The sequence below is a fragment of the Perca flavescens genome, chromosome 11, assembly GCF_004354835.1.
Source record: "Perca flavescens isolate YP-PL-M2 chromosome 11, PFLA_1.0, whole genome shotgun sequence".
Lineage (NCBI taxonomy): Eukaryota > Metazoa > Chordata > Actinopteri > Perciformes > Percidae > Perca > Perca flavescens.
This window is the reverse complement of record NC_041341.1, coordinates 19568762-19586106: the sequence shown is the minus strand read 5'-3', so window position 1 is coordinate 19586106 and position 17345 is coordinate 19568762. Positions and strand designations below refer to the sequence as shown.

The 17345-nt window shown below is 39.1% G+C and overlaps 2 protein-coding genes across 6 annotated transcripts in view; one reads left to right on the top strand and one right to left on the bottom strand.

The window, feature by feature from the left end:
* The window catches only part of LOC114564184 (heparan-sulfate 6-O-sulfotransferase 3-B), a 47340-nt gene extending 40858 nt beyond the window's left edge, over nucleotides 1-6482 (bottom strand). The window contains exon 1 of the mRNA XM_028591412.1: nucleotides 5963-6482. Within this exon, the coding sequence (XP_028447213.1) occupies nucleotides 5963-6450 (488 nt within the window). The 5' untranslated portion in view covers nucleotides 6451-6482. The remainder of the gene's footprint in view (nucleotides 1-5962) is intronic.
* Nucleotides 6483-9345: 2863 nt separating this feature from the next.
* uggt2 (UDP-glucose glycoprotein glucosyltransferase 2) overlaps nucleotides 9346-17345 on the top strand; it is a 40626-nt gene continuing 32626 nt past the window's right edge. For 3 of the 5 annotated variants that reach the window (XM_028590652.1, XM_028590651.1, XM_028590647.1), the window contains exons 1-11: nucleotides 9346-9434; nucleotides 9550-9677; nucleotides 10278-10428; nucleotides 11058-11140; nucleotides 11242-11372; nucleotides 13592-13704; nucleotides 13901-14078; nucleotides 15535-15631; nucleotides 15713-15785; nucleotides 15945-16045; nucleotides 16833-16932. In XM_028590652.1, coding sequence (XP_028446453.1) covers nucleotides 10304-10428; nucleotides 11058-11140; nucleotides 11242-11372; nucleotides 13592-13704; nucleotides 13901-14078; nucleotides 15535-15631; nucleotides 15713-15785; nucleotides 15945-16045; nucleotides 16833-16932 — 1001 coding nt within the window. In that variant the 5' untranslated portion in view covers nucleotides 9346-9434; nucleotides 9550-9677; nucleotides 10278-10303. Of the gene's footprint in view, nucleotides 9435-9476; nucleotides 9678-10277; nucleotides 10429-11057; nucleotides 11141-11241; nucleotides 11373-13591; nucleotides 13705-13900; nucleotides 14079-15534; nucleotides 15632-15712; nucleotides 15786-15944; nucleotides 16046-16832; nucleotides 16933-17345 lie in introns of those variants that run through there. The other 2 variants (XM_028590649.1, XM_028590648.1) reach the window with 2 other exon arrangements.

The following is a 17345-nucleotide window of genomic DNA, read 5'->3' as shown; positions in this document are numbered from 1 at the left end:
GTGCTTTCTCTTTTTCGCTACGCGAGAGGCTTCAGAGTCCATAAAGTGCAGAAAAATGTATACATTTACGGGTATTACTGTATTTCATTTAAGTTCCAAATGTTAGCTATTATTTCTAGTCTTTGGAGTCTGTAAGAGTCATATTTTCTGACTGGTGTGCCAAGTTGAGCAAAAACAGAGTGAAACTTGTAATTTTATTTAGAGTAAACATTTGAAATTAAGTTACTGCATCTATCATTTACTATCTAAACACAGACTGTAAAGGTAGTTGTAATGCGGATTACCTAATGGAGATAACATTGCCGCTACAGAGTCTTTGTTCAATACACATTAGATATCATCAGAAAAAAAAACTACTAATACTTGTAATACTTTATGATTCTTAAACCTGCAATAATCTTTTTGACCACCTGAGGGAAGTGGAAACAACTTGTGGTAAACATTGACATGACATCACCTTTTAAGTTGATAAGGTGTTAGTGTTAGCAAACAGTTGCTTATTTACACATCCAAAAGCAACATTATCATTCATTTGGAGTCGTGTTTGTGTCCACCTGATTAATGTAAGTCCAATATTGACTCTCTTTTAGCTCTATTTTTGGTCTCCACCTACTAAGGTAAATATATTGGTCTTTACTAAATGCTCCACTGGTTACTATGGTTGGTGCTGAGCAGTTAGTGTAGCGTATTTTTCTTTTTTTTTAGAGCATTATCACTGAAAACTGCTGCCTGCTGCAGCCGAGAACAACGCTATGAGAGCAATGAGAGGGAACCAAAACAGTCTCTGTAAAGTCGAGAGGAGCTGCAGATTCAGGTGACAATCCTCTGGAGCTTAATCCCTACAAGCTACGCCTCTCACATTACACACTCATTTTATACATTATAAAAATATTGATTAGTTGCTTTTAAGTGCTCATAAACATTTGATATTTGTAGAATTTTTATGACAACTGGGCTAACTTTATCTGATGAACATGTAATGTTCATGTGATTGAAAGCTTCAAAAGAGTTTTCTCAACTGCCATTTCCAACTATGACCTCAACTATGACAGACTAAAAACAACATAATAATCAAACTGAGAAAGTGCCCACATAGCCTATTGTGTAATAAAATGAATTTAATCAGTAATGCCAAAATGAAAAATACCAGTGATGTCTGCAAGTTTAAGTTCATTAAGGTCGGGTTGGTAATAACTCCCTCCCACATGCTGATACAGGGAGATGCCCAACATTGTCATGTGCAGGTAGTAGATAGAGTGAGACATGCACGGTTCAATGATCTGAGCTGTAAGTGGTAACAACCACGCATTAATTGCTGCTCTCTCTGCATCACTTACTATGAATAAAATGTGATGTGGGGTGTTATTCAGCAAAGGATTAAAGCAACACTACATAACTTTTCCCGCTTCGGTCCCCCTACAGGTTAGAATCAGAATTGTCCATTACATGCAAGTTTGCCAGATCGGGTACTGGATCTGTAGTTCGAATGAACTGGACAATGTAATGTAATGGACAATTCCGCTGCCAACCTGTAGGGTGACCAAAGCAGGAAAAGTTCTCTAGTGTTGCTTTAAGGCATGTCATTGCCATGTAATTAATAACAGTATATTACTACTCCTGTAGGACTGTTGTAGAAACAAAGGGAATGTGAATATGTAATTTTTATGACTGGTGGAGAAAACATACTGTAGGCGAGAGCTTTATTTGGTTTTGCAGTACCCGCCCTTCATTGGTTAACCATTAATGGTAATACTGGTGACCTACAACACACTGGAACACAAACACATCAGGCCATAATGCACACAGGACTTGTCCTTCACCTTTCAGAAGACTGACAGCAATTACTGTAGGTATATGAGCACTGTAAAGTAGCATTTAAATCAAATGTACAGCAACTAGGCTATACAGTATAAAAACTGCTAAAATAAACATCCATCAGATAGCGATATTAAGAAAGCAAAGAATTTACAAAAAAGTAATCATTAAAAATCAAAATACAGTAGTTGCCAATTTATGTTCACAACTTTCAAGACAGCTTTTCAGTGCACATAACATACAAACCTTGAGGACACAGTGATCTAAACATCATTATCCAGAATCACAGCAGAGGACATCCTCTGTCATTGTTACATAGGCACATCTCTCTCTCTCTCTCTCTCTCTCTCTCTCTCTCTCTCTCTCTCTGTGCTTAATCAAAGGAGAATATCGAAGAGCGTCCGTACTGTACTTGTGTTTTGGCTTTGGTCTCTTTGTACTTCTGAACTGAGCATTCATTATGCATAAGCAACAAGAAAGCTGCTAATGAAGATTTCATAAAATGATAAAAACTGCAACATCAGCATGCATAAAATTAACACGAAGCCACAGTTAAAAGGGGAATAACTAACATGATATGGACAGGAAAAAAGCTATACATACTTAACAATTGTATATTAAACGTATTATTTATTCATTGGTTTGAATGTTTATGGCCTATATAAATGAATGTACTTGCTAAATATGTTACAAACGGATGAGGCAAGAAACAAGGCTCAAATAAGCATATGAGCAAACTAACTGTTAACTCAGTGTTGGCTTTCGCAGCTTCATGTCTTGAAGTCAATTTTATTGAAACTTGAATTTCTACCAACACATAGTGGCAAGATATGTTTTTGAAATAGAGCTGAAAGCACAGAAACAAGGATGATTTGCTTGTTTGCAACTAGAAAACTAGGTGTGATTATTATAGCTGTATATACTGTGTACAATTGCTTTCAGGGATAAAAAAGTTGTATTAAATTGACCTGAATATAATTAAGAAATCCAGGAATAACAATACTTTAAAGAACTGAACATATTCTGAAGTGAATAAAAACGGGCTGGCTCTGGATCATTCTTGGACTCAACAAATATGTATAACAGATGTTCCACCAAAGTGAGACATCAGAAAAATCAGTGAAAGGACAAGGAGAGACATGGAATAAATTAAAATCAGTTCAACCCTAATTTAAAGGCTGGCCATTAAATGTCACAAAATACAATAAATTTGAAAGTGAAACAAGCTACATAGACAGATACTGAAAGAGATGCTGACATTGTCAATAGCAGCATCACATTACAAAAAGAATGTGATGCATAATACATAATTTTATTCATGTAATATATCAAAAAACATCCATGTTTCAATGCCAACCACCAACATGTATGAAGTATAGGCTTTGGTTTGCTATTAAGGTGCATTTTCATGGATTTTCAGCACTAAGTCTACCACTGCTGCTTTATTCAAGGAGTATAATGTATGCTTCAATGTAGAGACATCTGACTGTATGTTTCATAATCAAATTTCCTCACCTTAACCTGTAGCCGTCACAATAAAGCTGTGTTGTTGTTTTATTAATCTCAGTAGTGACAGAGATTCTCACTGCACACGGATGGAAACTAATATTAGAGTGAGAAACCGCATGAGCTCATTTTTATTTCAGTGGAAAGCAACATCAAATATGTCTCTGATACTGACCTACGACCTTACGGTATACTACACAGGCAAAACAATTCTAAAGACACAGTCCATTCTTTATGCAAGGACATTTTGAAAATGAGCCCCTTGTTTAGTCATATTGAATATATCTACCCGAGTAACTCCAGACCAAACAGTTAGCTAATGAACATGCAAATCAGAAATAATTCTAGCAGCTGTCCTCAGTGAAGGGCCTCTGAAATCGCCTGAGATGAAAACAACCTTCTCAACAAGCCATCTTCATGCAGCGGACAAGACAATGCCATGACGCTCTCCACAGAGCAACTTAAGAGGACAGCACTTAGAGGTATGTTTCTCCAAAAAGTCCCTGAAGAGAGGCAGGCTTGCCCGCTCCACTTCTCCCCTGACTGACAGCACACTCCAGAGGAGCCACGCCGCAGGACACGCACACTGATCCAGTCTGACACGCCTGACCTTTCCTGGGCCGCACGGCTGGCTCACCGTGCGAGCACACCCTGCCCGGCTGAAAAGGCCAAACAATGCCACGCAGGCAGTGCCATGGCTGCCTACCTCTGCCCCCCTCCCCCCTACTGCCATCTCAAGAGCTGGCAAGGTCAATGCCTGGGACAGCGGGAAGACAGCCACTCAATATGAAAGGCTCTCGACCACAAAACAAGGGTATGCCAACTGAATTTGGCAGTGATGTACAATTGGTATTTTCCATTGCACCCTTAGGTGGAGTTAGGATTTTTGTAACAAGTGGATTATATATTACAAATTACGCATATTATTGTACAAGTGCATTTTTTTACTTTGACCTAATACCATTTAATATATTTCAATTAAGGCATTGCACAAAAAACAATTTATGAAGGTGAAATTTGCATAATATATATATATATATATAGTATTATATAATAGTATTAGTAATAATAATACTATTAGTTATCTCACTTAGTAAATGTGTTGTGTGCAGTGACTGGTTAGTGAGGGGGGTCTAACGTATTGTGTCTACCATCAGCCTTGGTCAAGGCAGAATGATCTCAGAATAGATGCTGCGGGAGCCCGCTAAAGAACAAGGGATGGGAGGACCAGTAAGTGCAGAATAGATGCTGCAGCTGTGAAATGAAGAGCTGTCACATCCAGTGAGCACTTTCCTGAGTAAAGGAAACACTTGCACTTCTGCACAGCAGAAATAAATCATGTGCTCATGTACTTAAGTGTAAGACTGTATTTTTCCAAACAGAGAAGGGAATTCTTGTGTGCTTGTGTGACACATTTGGTGCTTTTTCTACATGCGAAAAATAGATTTGAAAATATGCTGTAACTGAGTTATAGACTTTTATACCTAAACTGTAGTGCAATTTAAAGAATCAGTGACTCCAGAAGCATTAACTGCATTGCAAAATACACACATCCACTCTGCTGAGTGAAAACACATGCGCACACGCACGCGCACACGCACACGCACACGCACAGTTCATTACAATGCGGCCCCCTTTAGTAATTGTACTGTATCTCACATTTGTACAAGCAATTGCAAATGTCTTTTCCACTGAAATTACAACAGAAAATATTGTAGCGATAATGCATATCAAGTTCTACTTTGCTGTTTATCTCTGATAACTACTGTGCATCATACAACAAACATATTGGGATAATTTAAACTCAGTCCTGAGATAAGATGGCATCAAATGTAAAGATTTTGTGTAATATAACAGTAGTGCACCTGTTCTGTAAGCCAACGAGAACACCTGAAAGGGACTTATTACAAAAGACACTAAGGCCAAGGATGCAGGGGGAGTGTACTGGTACTGGTGTATGGGTCAGGTATAAATATGTCACATTCAGTCAGTTTTCAATAGGTGCAATTGGAGCTTTGATCCAGTGACAATGAAATCACCACAGTGTGCCAGAACATTTGGACTGCAGGCTCACAAACACTGTTACTGCAGTGAAAGGGGAGTTCTGTAAATGCTTCAGAACAATTGGTTAATGGCACAAATTGGCAAAATAACAGGACTGGCACAGCTGGACAGGAAACAGTTCATTGTGAGGGGCTGATGTGAACACAAAGGACAAACACAAACAATATGTCTGAAGGTCAAGCACATTACATTTTTTTTTTTGTTTTATCTGTTTATACTACATTATCTTCAGTCTAACACACTTGTGTGTACACACCCACCTATTACAAGTGAGCTGATTGCTGGGTGATTGGTTGCAATTATTTGCCTTTTTAAAATCAGTGTATATTGTTCGGTCCCATCCATCACTGCTCACTTAACTGTCCAGTTAACTGCTCACAAAAAGCTATATGCAAAAAAATTAAACCTTTAAATTGAGGGCATGGGGCTCCAGTGCATGTGTCTTGTTTGTACACACTTGCTCTGTGATCTTGGTGGTTTGGGGGCCACACAGCTTGTTTCAGCATACCTGCTCCTTAACACAAGGAACACACACACACACACACACACACACACACACACGGTGAATTAGGCATACCTTTTATTTCTCTGGGCCTCCTTCTTATCCATAATAACAGGCACACAGTTCGAAAGCTCGGTCCAGTCTGCATGAAGTCCGCAGCTCCAGCCAGTAGAGAACCGGGAGAAGAGCCAGGACTCCTCTTTCCCTGGTCGGTGACATGTGCATTTCTTCTGTCCGGGTTTGCAGTCGCACGGCTGCTCCAAGCGAATATTCCTCACCAAGTGTCTCCCGAAAGTAGTTCCCCCGGTCTTCTGGATGTGCAAAAACACTATCACGTCGTCCCCTTTGATGTTGAACTCCACGTGTCGGTCAAGGTCTCTTTCGGTGAAGTTGAATTTTGACGGTAGTTTAGGAGGGCTGTCATCCTCCAGGTCTTGATCTCTGTAGAAATCATCGCTGTCCTGGTACGGGGTGGAAAGTAGGCTTACCCCTCTTAATTTCTCCCCAGTCTTAAAGTGGCACGAATTGCTGCCAGCGGGACATATGTACTGATAACCTATCATAACAAAAAGGACAGCTAAAATAGGAACCAAGATGAGCTTACTGGACCTACCATCCATTATATCAAGATAGTGTCTTCATTCCATTACTTTGAATAATAAGTAGCACCTTGATGGGTTCTTCGGGGATCAATAGCCTAATGCTCCATGCCTCAGAAAAGACTAAAGGTGCCTATTATTTAGGTGCCACATGTTGATCAAATAACACCCTCCGGTAATCTGGACAAAAGAAGAAGTCCACCTTTTGGATTCTATAATATTGCCGTCTGCACTGCGCTGGAAATCTTGTCCAAAGTCAAGAGTCATGGCATTCACATGTCTGGCTGTCCAACTTCTAAAGCCGGAGTAGAGCTGCATCCGTGCCGACGACTCCCATACTCCGTTATCAAGTTCAAAATTAGGCAGCTGATGAGACTTTATAAATTTTCCCCTTCTTGGATTTTCAGTCTAAATCGCAGTGTGTTTCGTTTTGGCGATAGACTTACTTCAGCAGAAACGTGTCACGGCTCGGACTGTCGGGCTGGGTCCTCCGGCAGCATCCTCGGCGGGTTGGGCGGTCTGACTGACTGGGATGAAAGCAGTGCTTTTGAGAGGATGCTGCTGCATCCGAGCCGACAAATACGCGTTATGCTCTCTTCGTGGTTGGGCTGAGAGAGCTCTATCCAATTCCTGTCCATCCCATAATCGTGTTAAACACTGCAAAAGCCAGAAGCCCACACGGACACTGAATAGCCTACAACATGGAGATTCAAGCACATATGGGCTAAATACCAAATCCGCTGTAACTTTATGAAGCGCATTCATCCGAGTGTGACCTTTGATGATACAAGAGATGGCACACTATCTCTCTATCTGCAGTGTAAGGATATAGCCATATAGCCCAAATTAATGTCTAATATATGCTCAAAGACAGTAGGTTATTGTTAGGAGAGCCAAACTAAAAGTGAAACAGCGGGTTTCTGCAATAATGGTTACAGTCACACATCCATTAACACCATAAAATAGGCTATGGTGCACTGAAATGCGAGGCGTTTATAGAGTTGTGCTGTGACGAAATGGTTTTGATTAATAAGAGCAAATTGTGAACTAAACACGTTGGTCACAATACTTTTTCATGAGTTCAGTTAGGCTATTTTTTGATTAATTGATCAGTCATTTTGTCACTAGTGCCCAAAGTTTCAAAATTGAGAAAGCCATAACATGCAAAATGATAGCAAAAATTTAGTTTAAAGGGGTACTCCACCCATTTTACACAAGCATCAGTTTACTACAGGGGTCTTTTTTTAAGCCAAGGACCTCTTACTAACTGAAAGAGAGACGGAGCAGGGACCCCCTATGAAGGCTAGCCTGTATTGTAGAAATTAAGTTGCATATTAAACTTGACCTATGACGTCTAGGGTGGCCTTCACCTTTTTTTTTGCATAGAATAGCCTACTAAGTTATTAAAATAGCCTAATAATTGTTGGCATGATTTTATAAATCATGCTTTAATGTTAAACATACATTAAATCCTTACCTTTATCTGTGGATGGATATCTTAGTGACTACCTTACCTAGGCTATAGACCAGTAAGCCTATCATCAGTGGGTATTTATATTTGCTAATAATCAGTCCTTCCAGAAAAACGCAGAGTTTTTTGTGATTGTTGCGGGCAAAAATCCTTGATTCTGCGGCACGTTTTCTTAAAAAATGCAATGGATGGGTTTGATGAAAAAGTGATTACCCCAACACCCTGCTTTTTTAAAACTTAATTTCCAAAAAGAGTTTACAGATATTCAGTCATTGCAATAAGTAAACAAATAAGATACAAAAATATATACAAATAATATAATATTAAAGTAAAAATTAAAGTAATAGTCTAAACAGGGAAATAAAAGGTACAAAAGAGACAGACTTTCAAAAATCATTAATAATATAGACAGCAGGAGCACTTAAACAAAGACATTTGAGTAGACATCAGATATTAAGATAGGGTTCTTATTGGATACCAACTTAAGAGACTCAAAGTACATGTCAAATTCATTGGTCAAATTCAACCTTCAACACCCTGCTTTACGATGATGTTCATGTCGCGTAATTACGTCACTTCATAACGTTCCCATGGCAACAGGGGAAAATGGCTGCTCTTGTGTGAAGTAAAGGCAACATTTTTTCAACTTTCTGCTAAGATATATGTGACTTTTTTGAAACGATAATGCGGGATTATGAAATCATGTAAGCACCGTATATTTTGCGGCAATTTATGCGCCGAAAGTGCGGCATATTTGAAAAAATGCGGTCCATGCATGAATATGAGGACTTTGGCTGATTATGCATTGAATTATGCAATCGCATAATCGCGTTTTTCTGGAGGGACTGAATAATGTTTGATTCATGTTAAGACAATACTTTTGAGGCCCCCCTGCATTGACTCTGAGGACCCCCTAAGGGTCCACGACCCAATGTAGAAGATCCCTGGTTTACTGGGCATGGGAATCACTATAGGCTAAGTAGCCTGTGAGAACAGATGTATGATAGGCCTACCACTATTTTTTGTCCCGCTATCTCTTATGGAAGTCGGGCAATAAAATGCTACACAACCCCTTTAATATTCTGTTGACTGACTGATAGATTGACATAGCCTACAAATTGTTTTATCTATCAATAACTATGATTAATGTTGCATATTGCTATAAAATAATTACGTTATACACCTTAGCTCATCATTTAAACATAATGTAACATTGTAATTATTCAATATTTCTTTGATACACGGGTAGCCTCCCATACTGCTGCAACTGTTTGGCTACACAGTTTCACACTGACACATAGCTTTACTCACTCAGTAGCCTACCATAGCTCAGTACCTTATATACTGTCTATGCTCAGTACACAGTGCTGTAGCTGCAACATGCCACAGTGTTTGGTGGGAAAAGCGTTTGAGCGTCAGCCTCTGCCTTTTTAGCTGTCTACCGCCGTGCCAGATGAAATTACAACTTTACCACCGGGTTTGTTTAAACTTTACACTCACTGTCACTAATTGTGTCCATGCGAACACGGTGACAAATTGTGCCCAAAATCATAATACGCCATGATTTATTTTTCATTTAACGGTTGTTTCAGACACGGATAACGGTCAGCGCGAGTCACCACAATACGCGGCTACCCCGGCAACTTGCTGTTAGCTGCCCAAAATACCTACCCGAAGAAACCCTTTGCTTTGTATGGAAGCTTTCAGCATCACTAACGGGGTGAGGGATTTAATATTGGCAACGCAGTGACCAGTGTAACGTTATTTATATTGTAACGCTACACTGTTACATGTTTGTAGCAAGCGACCTTTGTAGACTTCGTTCGTTAAATCAAGCTAGTGTACCGTTTTCATTCTGGGCTGTTTACTTTTATGCTACAGCTAAGTTAACTTCAGTCTGACCCGTTTAACGTTAGTTATTTTATCCCTAACGTTAGGCACCATGTGCACTAGTACTTTTAGTGTGTATTTCTGTCTATTTATGATTGTGTTGTTTTATTATTCATTTCCTGTCTTTTTAGATTTAGATTTATGTTTACTGAATTTCGTTGTTGATTTTTGTACAATGACAATAAATCTTCTGATTCTGAGGTCTAGCTAACAAACTGGTCAACGTGATTTCTTCATGTAACGTTAGCTAGCATCTCCTGCAACGGTGTAACGTTGCTCTGAATTTCTGAGGGTTGCACCGGTGTTTTGGTTTAGTAACTTAGCCTTAGAGTAACTATAGCTAGCTAGCTACGTGGCACTGAGTGGCACTTCTCAAAAGGCAAAGGTACAGTACTCGAACGATGACAGTGTTTGCTCTCTGCCACTGTAGGTTGATGTTACGTCTCGCCAGAGATAATGAGGAACGTTATTGTGATGTCACTGCTGCTGCTGAACATACATCATGTCATATCGGCACCCAAAGGTGTCACTGCCAGTCTGAAAGCAAAGTGGAGCATGACGCCTTTCCTCCTTGAGACAAGGTAACCTACTCACCCCCTGGATTTTAATGTTGAGGTCATGAGTCCAAGCCCCCCAAATTCCCCCTATAATGTTACCCCCTTCAAAAAATAAACTTGCCACTTAACAGGAAGTATAGCCTATTCATTCTTTCTTTCTTTCTTTCTTTCTTTCTTTCTTTCTTTGTCTTAGAAGTAGTCTAACAACCAAGTTTACGTTTTAATGTTACCAGATGTTGTTCAAATGTTTAATGTCCCACTTAAAATACAGAAAACATGATCTTATTGTCCTCTATGGTAGCTACGGCCTTGTCAATACAGACATTATTCAGAGTGATTGAACATAATAGTTTCTTGTTAGTTGCCTCATATTGTAGTGGCTGGGAACAACTGAAGACTGTAAAAATTGTATATCCATTGGGGGAAAATGATTCTTAAATTGACATATTTCATTCTCAAGTCATAACAATTCTGTAAATAAGTGCCCTTTAGTGGATCATAACTTTAGTAATCATACATAATGGACTCATGGATCTCATTACCAGAAAATATAAAATAATTTCGCTTTAACTGTTGGGCAGTAAGAAAAAGGTTGCTTGGGTCCTGTGGTTACTGACTTATGGTGACTAATACTTTCATTTTCTCTTGGGCAGTGAGTTTATTGGAGAAGATGGGAATGAGAAATTCTGGCAGTTTGTTGACACTGTGAAAGAGCTCACTGTATACAAGCAAGGAGGTATGTTGTTTGAATCCAAAATACATTTGAAATATGTTTACACCTCAACAGGTGTGCTTCTCTTCTAAGAAACCTCATTATTACTAATGTTGATCTCACAGAGTCTGTGCGCTCGTACTACAATTTGATCCTGAAGAAGGCTGGCCAGTTCCTCACAGATCTTCAAGTTAATCTCCTCAAATTTGCTCTGTCCCTACGCTCATACTCACCAGCTGTTCATTCATCCCAGCAGGTATGTTGTGATCAATATAATAATAATAGTATAACTATTTCAAAACCCTCTCAAGAGCAACATGGGAATATTATGACCTGCAAGAGAGCCTATTTCCTATTAGAGGTTGTTGTTCAACTTATTCTTGACTCAAGTTGCTCTGCAGGCCTTTCTTACAGTTTTTCTCCATTTCTTTTGTGCAATCTTTAAATGACATTATTCTCAAACTATAAAATACTACACAATCAATAACTATTTTTTTCACAACAGTATTTTTATATCTCTGTGGTTTCTCACAGAATTCAAATGTGTAAGGTAATCAATCTGTAATTGATCCAGTGACAAACAGAGTTGGCGTTGGTTATCAAAATCGATAAGACTGCTTTTTGTACTGTATAACTCTGATGCATTTATCAAAATGCACATTGTGCATATTCTTATATGCAAAATATTTCATATTCTGTCTAAACTTTCAGACATAAATGTTTAATACCTGTCAAATCTGGCCCACACTTAACAACAGATCCATTTTTTGAACCATTATGTTCATTCTGATATTTGAGTTCAGCCTATCACATGTTGTCAAATGTAGATTCATTGCAAAAATACCCTATCAGAATTAAGTGAAACATTTTACATGGAAGCATTCCTTTGCTTGAAACAAGCAAATTTGTGGGGTGTTAGGTTTTATTTTGAGACTATAGTTTTGTTAGTTGCATGACTGAATAACATGACATGTCCCTTATAAACATAACCCCAAACAACATAAAATTGCCAATCAAGACAAAGCAAGTGACATTTATTTGAATTAAGTCAAACAGCCTTGCATAGCCAGCACTAGATAATCCAATCTGTACTCAAAATAATTTAAACTAGATTAAATCTAAATGATCTCTCTTACATAGTACAGTTTTTTCAGTGTTGCAGGTGCATCTAATAGAGTATCGTTTCTTAACATATAATATAATATATAGCACATTTATACAACAGGGAAGTGTTGCTACCAAAATTCCTTAATATGAACCAGGCAGACATCTGAGAGAAGCAACATTGTACTCATGCCAGTGGTAGAGGTGTAAAACTCCCTTATGGTTTGGTAAGAGAAAGAGACAGGGAAGCAAAACCTGCAATGGATGCTCTATGTGAGTACACATGACAGCAGAGGCCATAAGAGTTTTCCCACAGTCAACAGAAATAATATGTTAGGTTGGTCAAATGCTGTCGCAAGATAGACCGAAGAGTTTGAATGGACAGTTTGGTTGCAGAGAGGATTTACATTTTTTTTTTTTTATTTGTACAATGGTTCCTAATTTCTGTGACTTTATGATAGTGAGATTTTTCTCTTCACTTTACAATGTGATAACAGTTCAAGTTCTTATTTAACTTTTATATTACGGTTAAGTGCTTACTGTAAATAGGAGGGGGGATACACTGGTTATATACTGCGAAGTCTAGATATCGACGACGTTTAATTTCCGGGATTGTTTAGGTGCCGCCGGAAATTCCGCCAGATGTCCGTCACCTTTCTTTGTGTTGGCATTCTAAACTCTGGTTGATGTATGAGGACTGTGGTTAACGGCTCCTCAGATCTCTGCAGGGTAAATTGAGACACCTAGCTCTGTCCTGAGTTTTCTGTTGCACGACTAAAACAACCTTTGAATGTACTTCCCGAGGCTATTTTGCAGCGGCACCGCCAATGACGATTGCGTTTGATGTAAAGAAATGCCACTAAACCAGAGCACGTTTTTCTCTCATCCCAGAATGCTGTGTGGACTAGCCAGACCCTCCTCCGCAGTGCTGTGGAGGAAGGTTTGGCAATTCAACTGAGAGACTTATGAACCCCAGTTTGAATAAAAACATGTTTTACATGACATGAATTATAAATGGATACTACAGTTGGCTTTGAACAAAATTTGACTTTAATATTGTGCAGTGTCAGTGCACTCTGTTTACACAAATCTTTCTAATTGTTGTGGTTTCAGCAATGATAAAGAGGAATTTCATTTTGGTGACAGTGATACACCGTTGACAAAGTTCTCTAATTTTAAAATGTGTTTAACATTACAATGACTAATGGCCTTTTGCAGCTGAAATGAAGTGTTTCGCTGCACTATACTGTGCAGCGAAACACCACAACAACAAGTTATACTACTTGTTGTGGTGATTGCTGGAGAATACTGAGAATAAATCAATCACGTAACATAATAGAACATTCCTGCACTCCTCCATGCATTTAACAGATAGCCAGTGATGAGCCACCGCCTGAGGCTTGCCCTGCCTTTGTCTCCATCCATGGTCAACATAGCTGCAGTACCAAGGACATCAAGAAGCTCCTGAAGGCAGCTGCAGGCAGGTAACACAGAATAGCACCGTCTTCTGTGAATAAACTCAATCTGTAGAGCAGAACAACATGATAGGTTTACAGAATTTCTTTCATTAAAATGTTGCTTTCGCTGACTGCATTTTGCCTGTAATCAACATAGAAATGTTTTTGATACAAATCATTGTATTTCAGAAATCTCTTTAATAACATCTCCAACTGTTTGCAGGCCAAAACCATATTTATTCAAGAATGATCACACATATCCAGGGGTCAATAAAACAGATGTGCCAGTTGTGATCCTCTATGCTGAGATCGGAACCAAGAAGTTCACCTTGTTTCATAAGGTGCTGTCAGAGAAGGCTGGAGAGGGCACACTTATATATGTGCTGCGGCATTTTGTAGCGGTGAGTAGCAATGCTCTCGCAGCCATTTTAAAGTGATGTTCCACTGATTAAATGTTTCAATAAATAATGTGGTTTCCTGTTAGTCTCAGTGAAAAGTTATGCAGTAATCTAACTTGTGCTTTTATCTTTGTGTTTTTACACAGAAGAACTGTGTTAGGTTTTAAAGGATAAGGATGTGATATTCTTTATTTTTCTTATTTTCAACCAATCCCATAAAAAGATCAGAACCAACATTAATCTGTCGTACTGACAAGTATTACCTGTGCAACCAAAGCCTAATACAGCGTATTCCTCTGTGCCATGGACCTCCATTGCTTCATTTTTACTTTAGATGATGGCACTATTGCATTGATAAAACAGTGACATATTATTCATTTTAGTAGACTCCTCAAAACCTAACTGAAAACTCAAAACCTAACCAAGATACAGATGTCTTTGATGGAGCAAAAGGTGATTTTCTTTAAGATGTGAAGTGATTCCTTCCAAGTAAACACAGTGAATCTGACTGCAGTAGATGTGAAAGAAATGCATAAAAGGTTTGCCAATTCAGCTCTGTTTAGTTCCGGTGTTGAGACGGCAAGACGAGTGCTTAGGGACAGTCTACAACACCGAAAAGAGATACAAAATATTTTCAAAAATAGGCATATGCTTATTTTTTAAAAGTAAGTGCTGTAGAACAACTAGCAGGATACAAGTTAGAATTGAGTTAAGTTTGGAGACACTACCTTATTTAATCATTTAATTAATAAATATTTTTGTTGTATCTCTTTTCGGTGTTGTAGTTTGTACACCACTCTAGCCGACTCTTGGCTTTGCACGTGGTGATGTTAGGCACGTGTGCTGTTTGCTGTTCAGCCACGGAGACCCATATCATGAAGTTCCAAAAAAACAGATCATGTGCTGACGTCGCTTCCCGAGGCATTTTGGTACTCAGTAGTGACTGCTGCAACTTGCAAGTGAAGACAATTTCCCGGGCGTCAGCATTCAGCCTACTGCTGTGTAGCTAAGCTGTTGTTGCTCCCAGGCGGTTCCGTTTCACAATAACCGCACTTACAGCATACTGTGGCAATATCTAGCAGACCAGAAATCTGATTAATTTATTGGAAAGATGGCATCATATCACAGTGCCTTGTTGAATGTCTCTTGCCACCCACTCTACTCCCAATGTCTGTGAATGGAGATTACAATACAATGTTTGCATGCTTGATTTTATTTGCCTGCTAGCAATAAGTGTGGCTAAGGCAGCTAAAACCACTAATTTCAACGCATTTCCACCCTAATTGGCCAAGTGGCCATGCATTGTATATAGGTATTGGCAGCCAGAAAGCATCCCCCATGGGATGGATCTGCAGTCTTGATGAGTATTATCACAGTGCTGTTGACAGAAATGTACATGTAAACACAGCTCTAAACTGTTTTTCATTTAAGCCATTACTCTGCTTCGGACTGCTTGCAGAATCCAAAGCCTCAAAAGATGCTTTTATCTGGCTATGGTGTTGAGCTGGCTATCAAAAGCACAGAATACAAAGCTGTGGATGACACCAAAGTAAAAGGTCAGTTTGAGACTCATTAAACATTCTGTGCTGGACTTCGCTGTGTCCACGGCAATAAAACACAAATCTTGTGCTTTGTAGATTCAAAGACCGTTATAAACGCTGAGGATGATAATAATGATGAAGTCCAAGGGTTCATTTTTGGAACATTAAAGTAAGTAGATTGAATGTAACATGTCATGTCACAACATAAACATTTTTTTCCATCCATTGTATTTTCTGTTATTGCTGCTGGGCATCCTAGGCTTTGTGTGACTTGATAAGTCCTTGGATTGTATTTGCATCTTCCTCTTTTTCTTTTACCTCTCTTAAGGAAATCTCACCCTGAACTCCAAGAGCAACTCGTCGAGCTTCGCAAACATCTCCTGGAGAGTACCGATGACATGGTCCCTCTCAAAGTGTGGGAAATGCAAGGTACTGATGTTCTATTTCAGATGTTCAATGATTATTAGAAGAAGAAAAAAATACAGGAATGTACAATTGCTGCAAAGTGGATTTTTGTTTTTTTAGCTTTCAAGTAATATACCATTTGTGGAGATGCTGTTATTTTGTATTGTTGTCTTTGACTAACAGTTAAAGGTCCCATGGCATGGAAATGTCACTTTATGAGGTTTTTTAACATTCATATGGGTTCCCCCAGCCTGCCTATGGTCTCCCAGTGACTAGAAATGGCGATAGGTGTAAACCGAGCCCTGGGTATCCTGCTCTGCCTTTGAGAAAATGAAAGCTCAGATGGGCCGATCTGGAATCTTGCTCCTTATGAGGTCATAAGGAGAAAGGTTACCTCCCCTTTCTCTGCTTTGCCCGCCCAGAGAATTTGGCCCACCCATGAGAGAGAGACATCAGGGCTTTCAAACGAACAAAGTGGCAGTTGGTCAAGGCCACACCCCCACCCTCCACCTTGCCCCCCCCTTCTCTCCTCCTCAATAGCTACAGACACAGAAATGGCACATACTAAGGAAAGCTCATTCTGAGACTGGCTCTAGTGGCTGTAATTCTGCACCAAGGCTGAATTTCGGGAAAGAGACTTCAGATACAGTATTAGGGGACCACTAAGGTCTATATAAAAGCATCCAAAGAGTACCATGTCATGGGACATTTAATAATCTCAACACAGCATACTGAATGTAATCTCCTGTGATTGCATTACATGTATTTCATTTGTCTAGATAGATAAATGTTGATGATTTGATCTCCACAGATCTTAGTGTCCAGGCAGCTGCCAGAATAATGTCCGTGCCAAAGTTTGATGCCTTGAAGCTCATGCAAGACCTCAGTCAGGACTTTCCTAGCAAAGCCAGGTCAGAAAATTATTTATTATTATTATTTTCTTTTTCTGACTGACTGGCTAACACATTTGATACCATTTCAAAAGCCATATTTTTAGGAGCCCTACTCTGTGTGGCAATGTGTAAATCCAAGCAACAGATGCTGTTAATAAAGTGCACATGAAATGTCTTTTATAAACCCATTAATTTGAGCATTATCCACAATAAATACAACGTTAATACAGAGATGTAATCAGCTTCTTGACATTTGCTTATTTTAGCTCAGGCAGCTTGTAATATCACCAGAAAGTGCTGAGTAAGAGTCTGTGTTTATAGGGAATTGACTGAATTTACCATCTTGAGGGCCCACAGGTTTTTGGAGATTAAAACTGGCATTTTACTGTCGGCCTGGGATGTGTTAAAAGCTGATGGTGACTGTACATGTT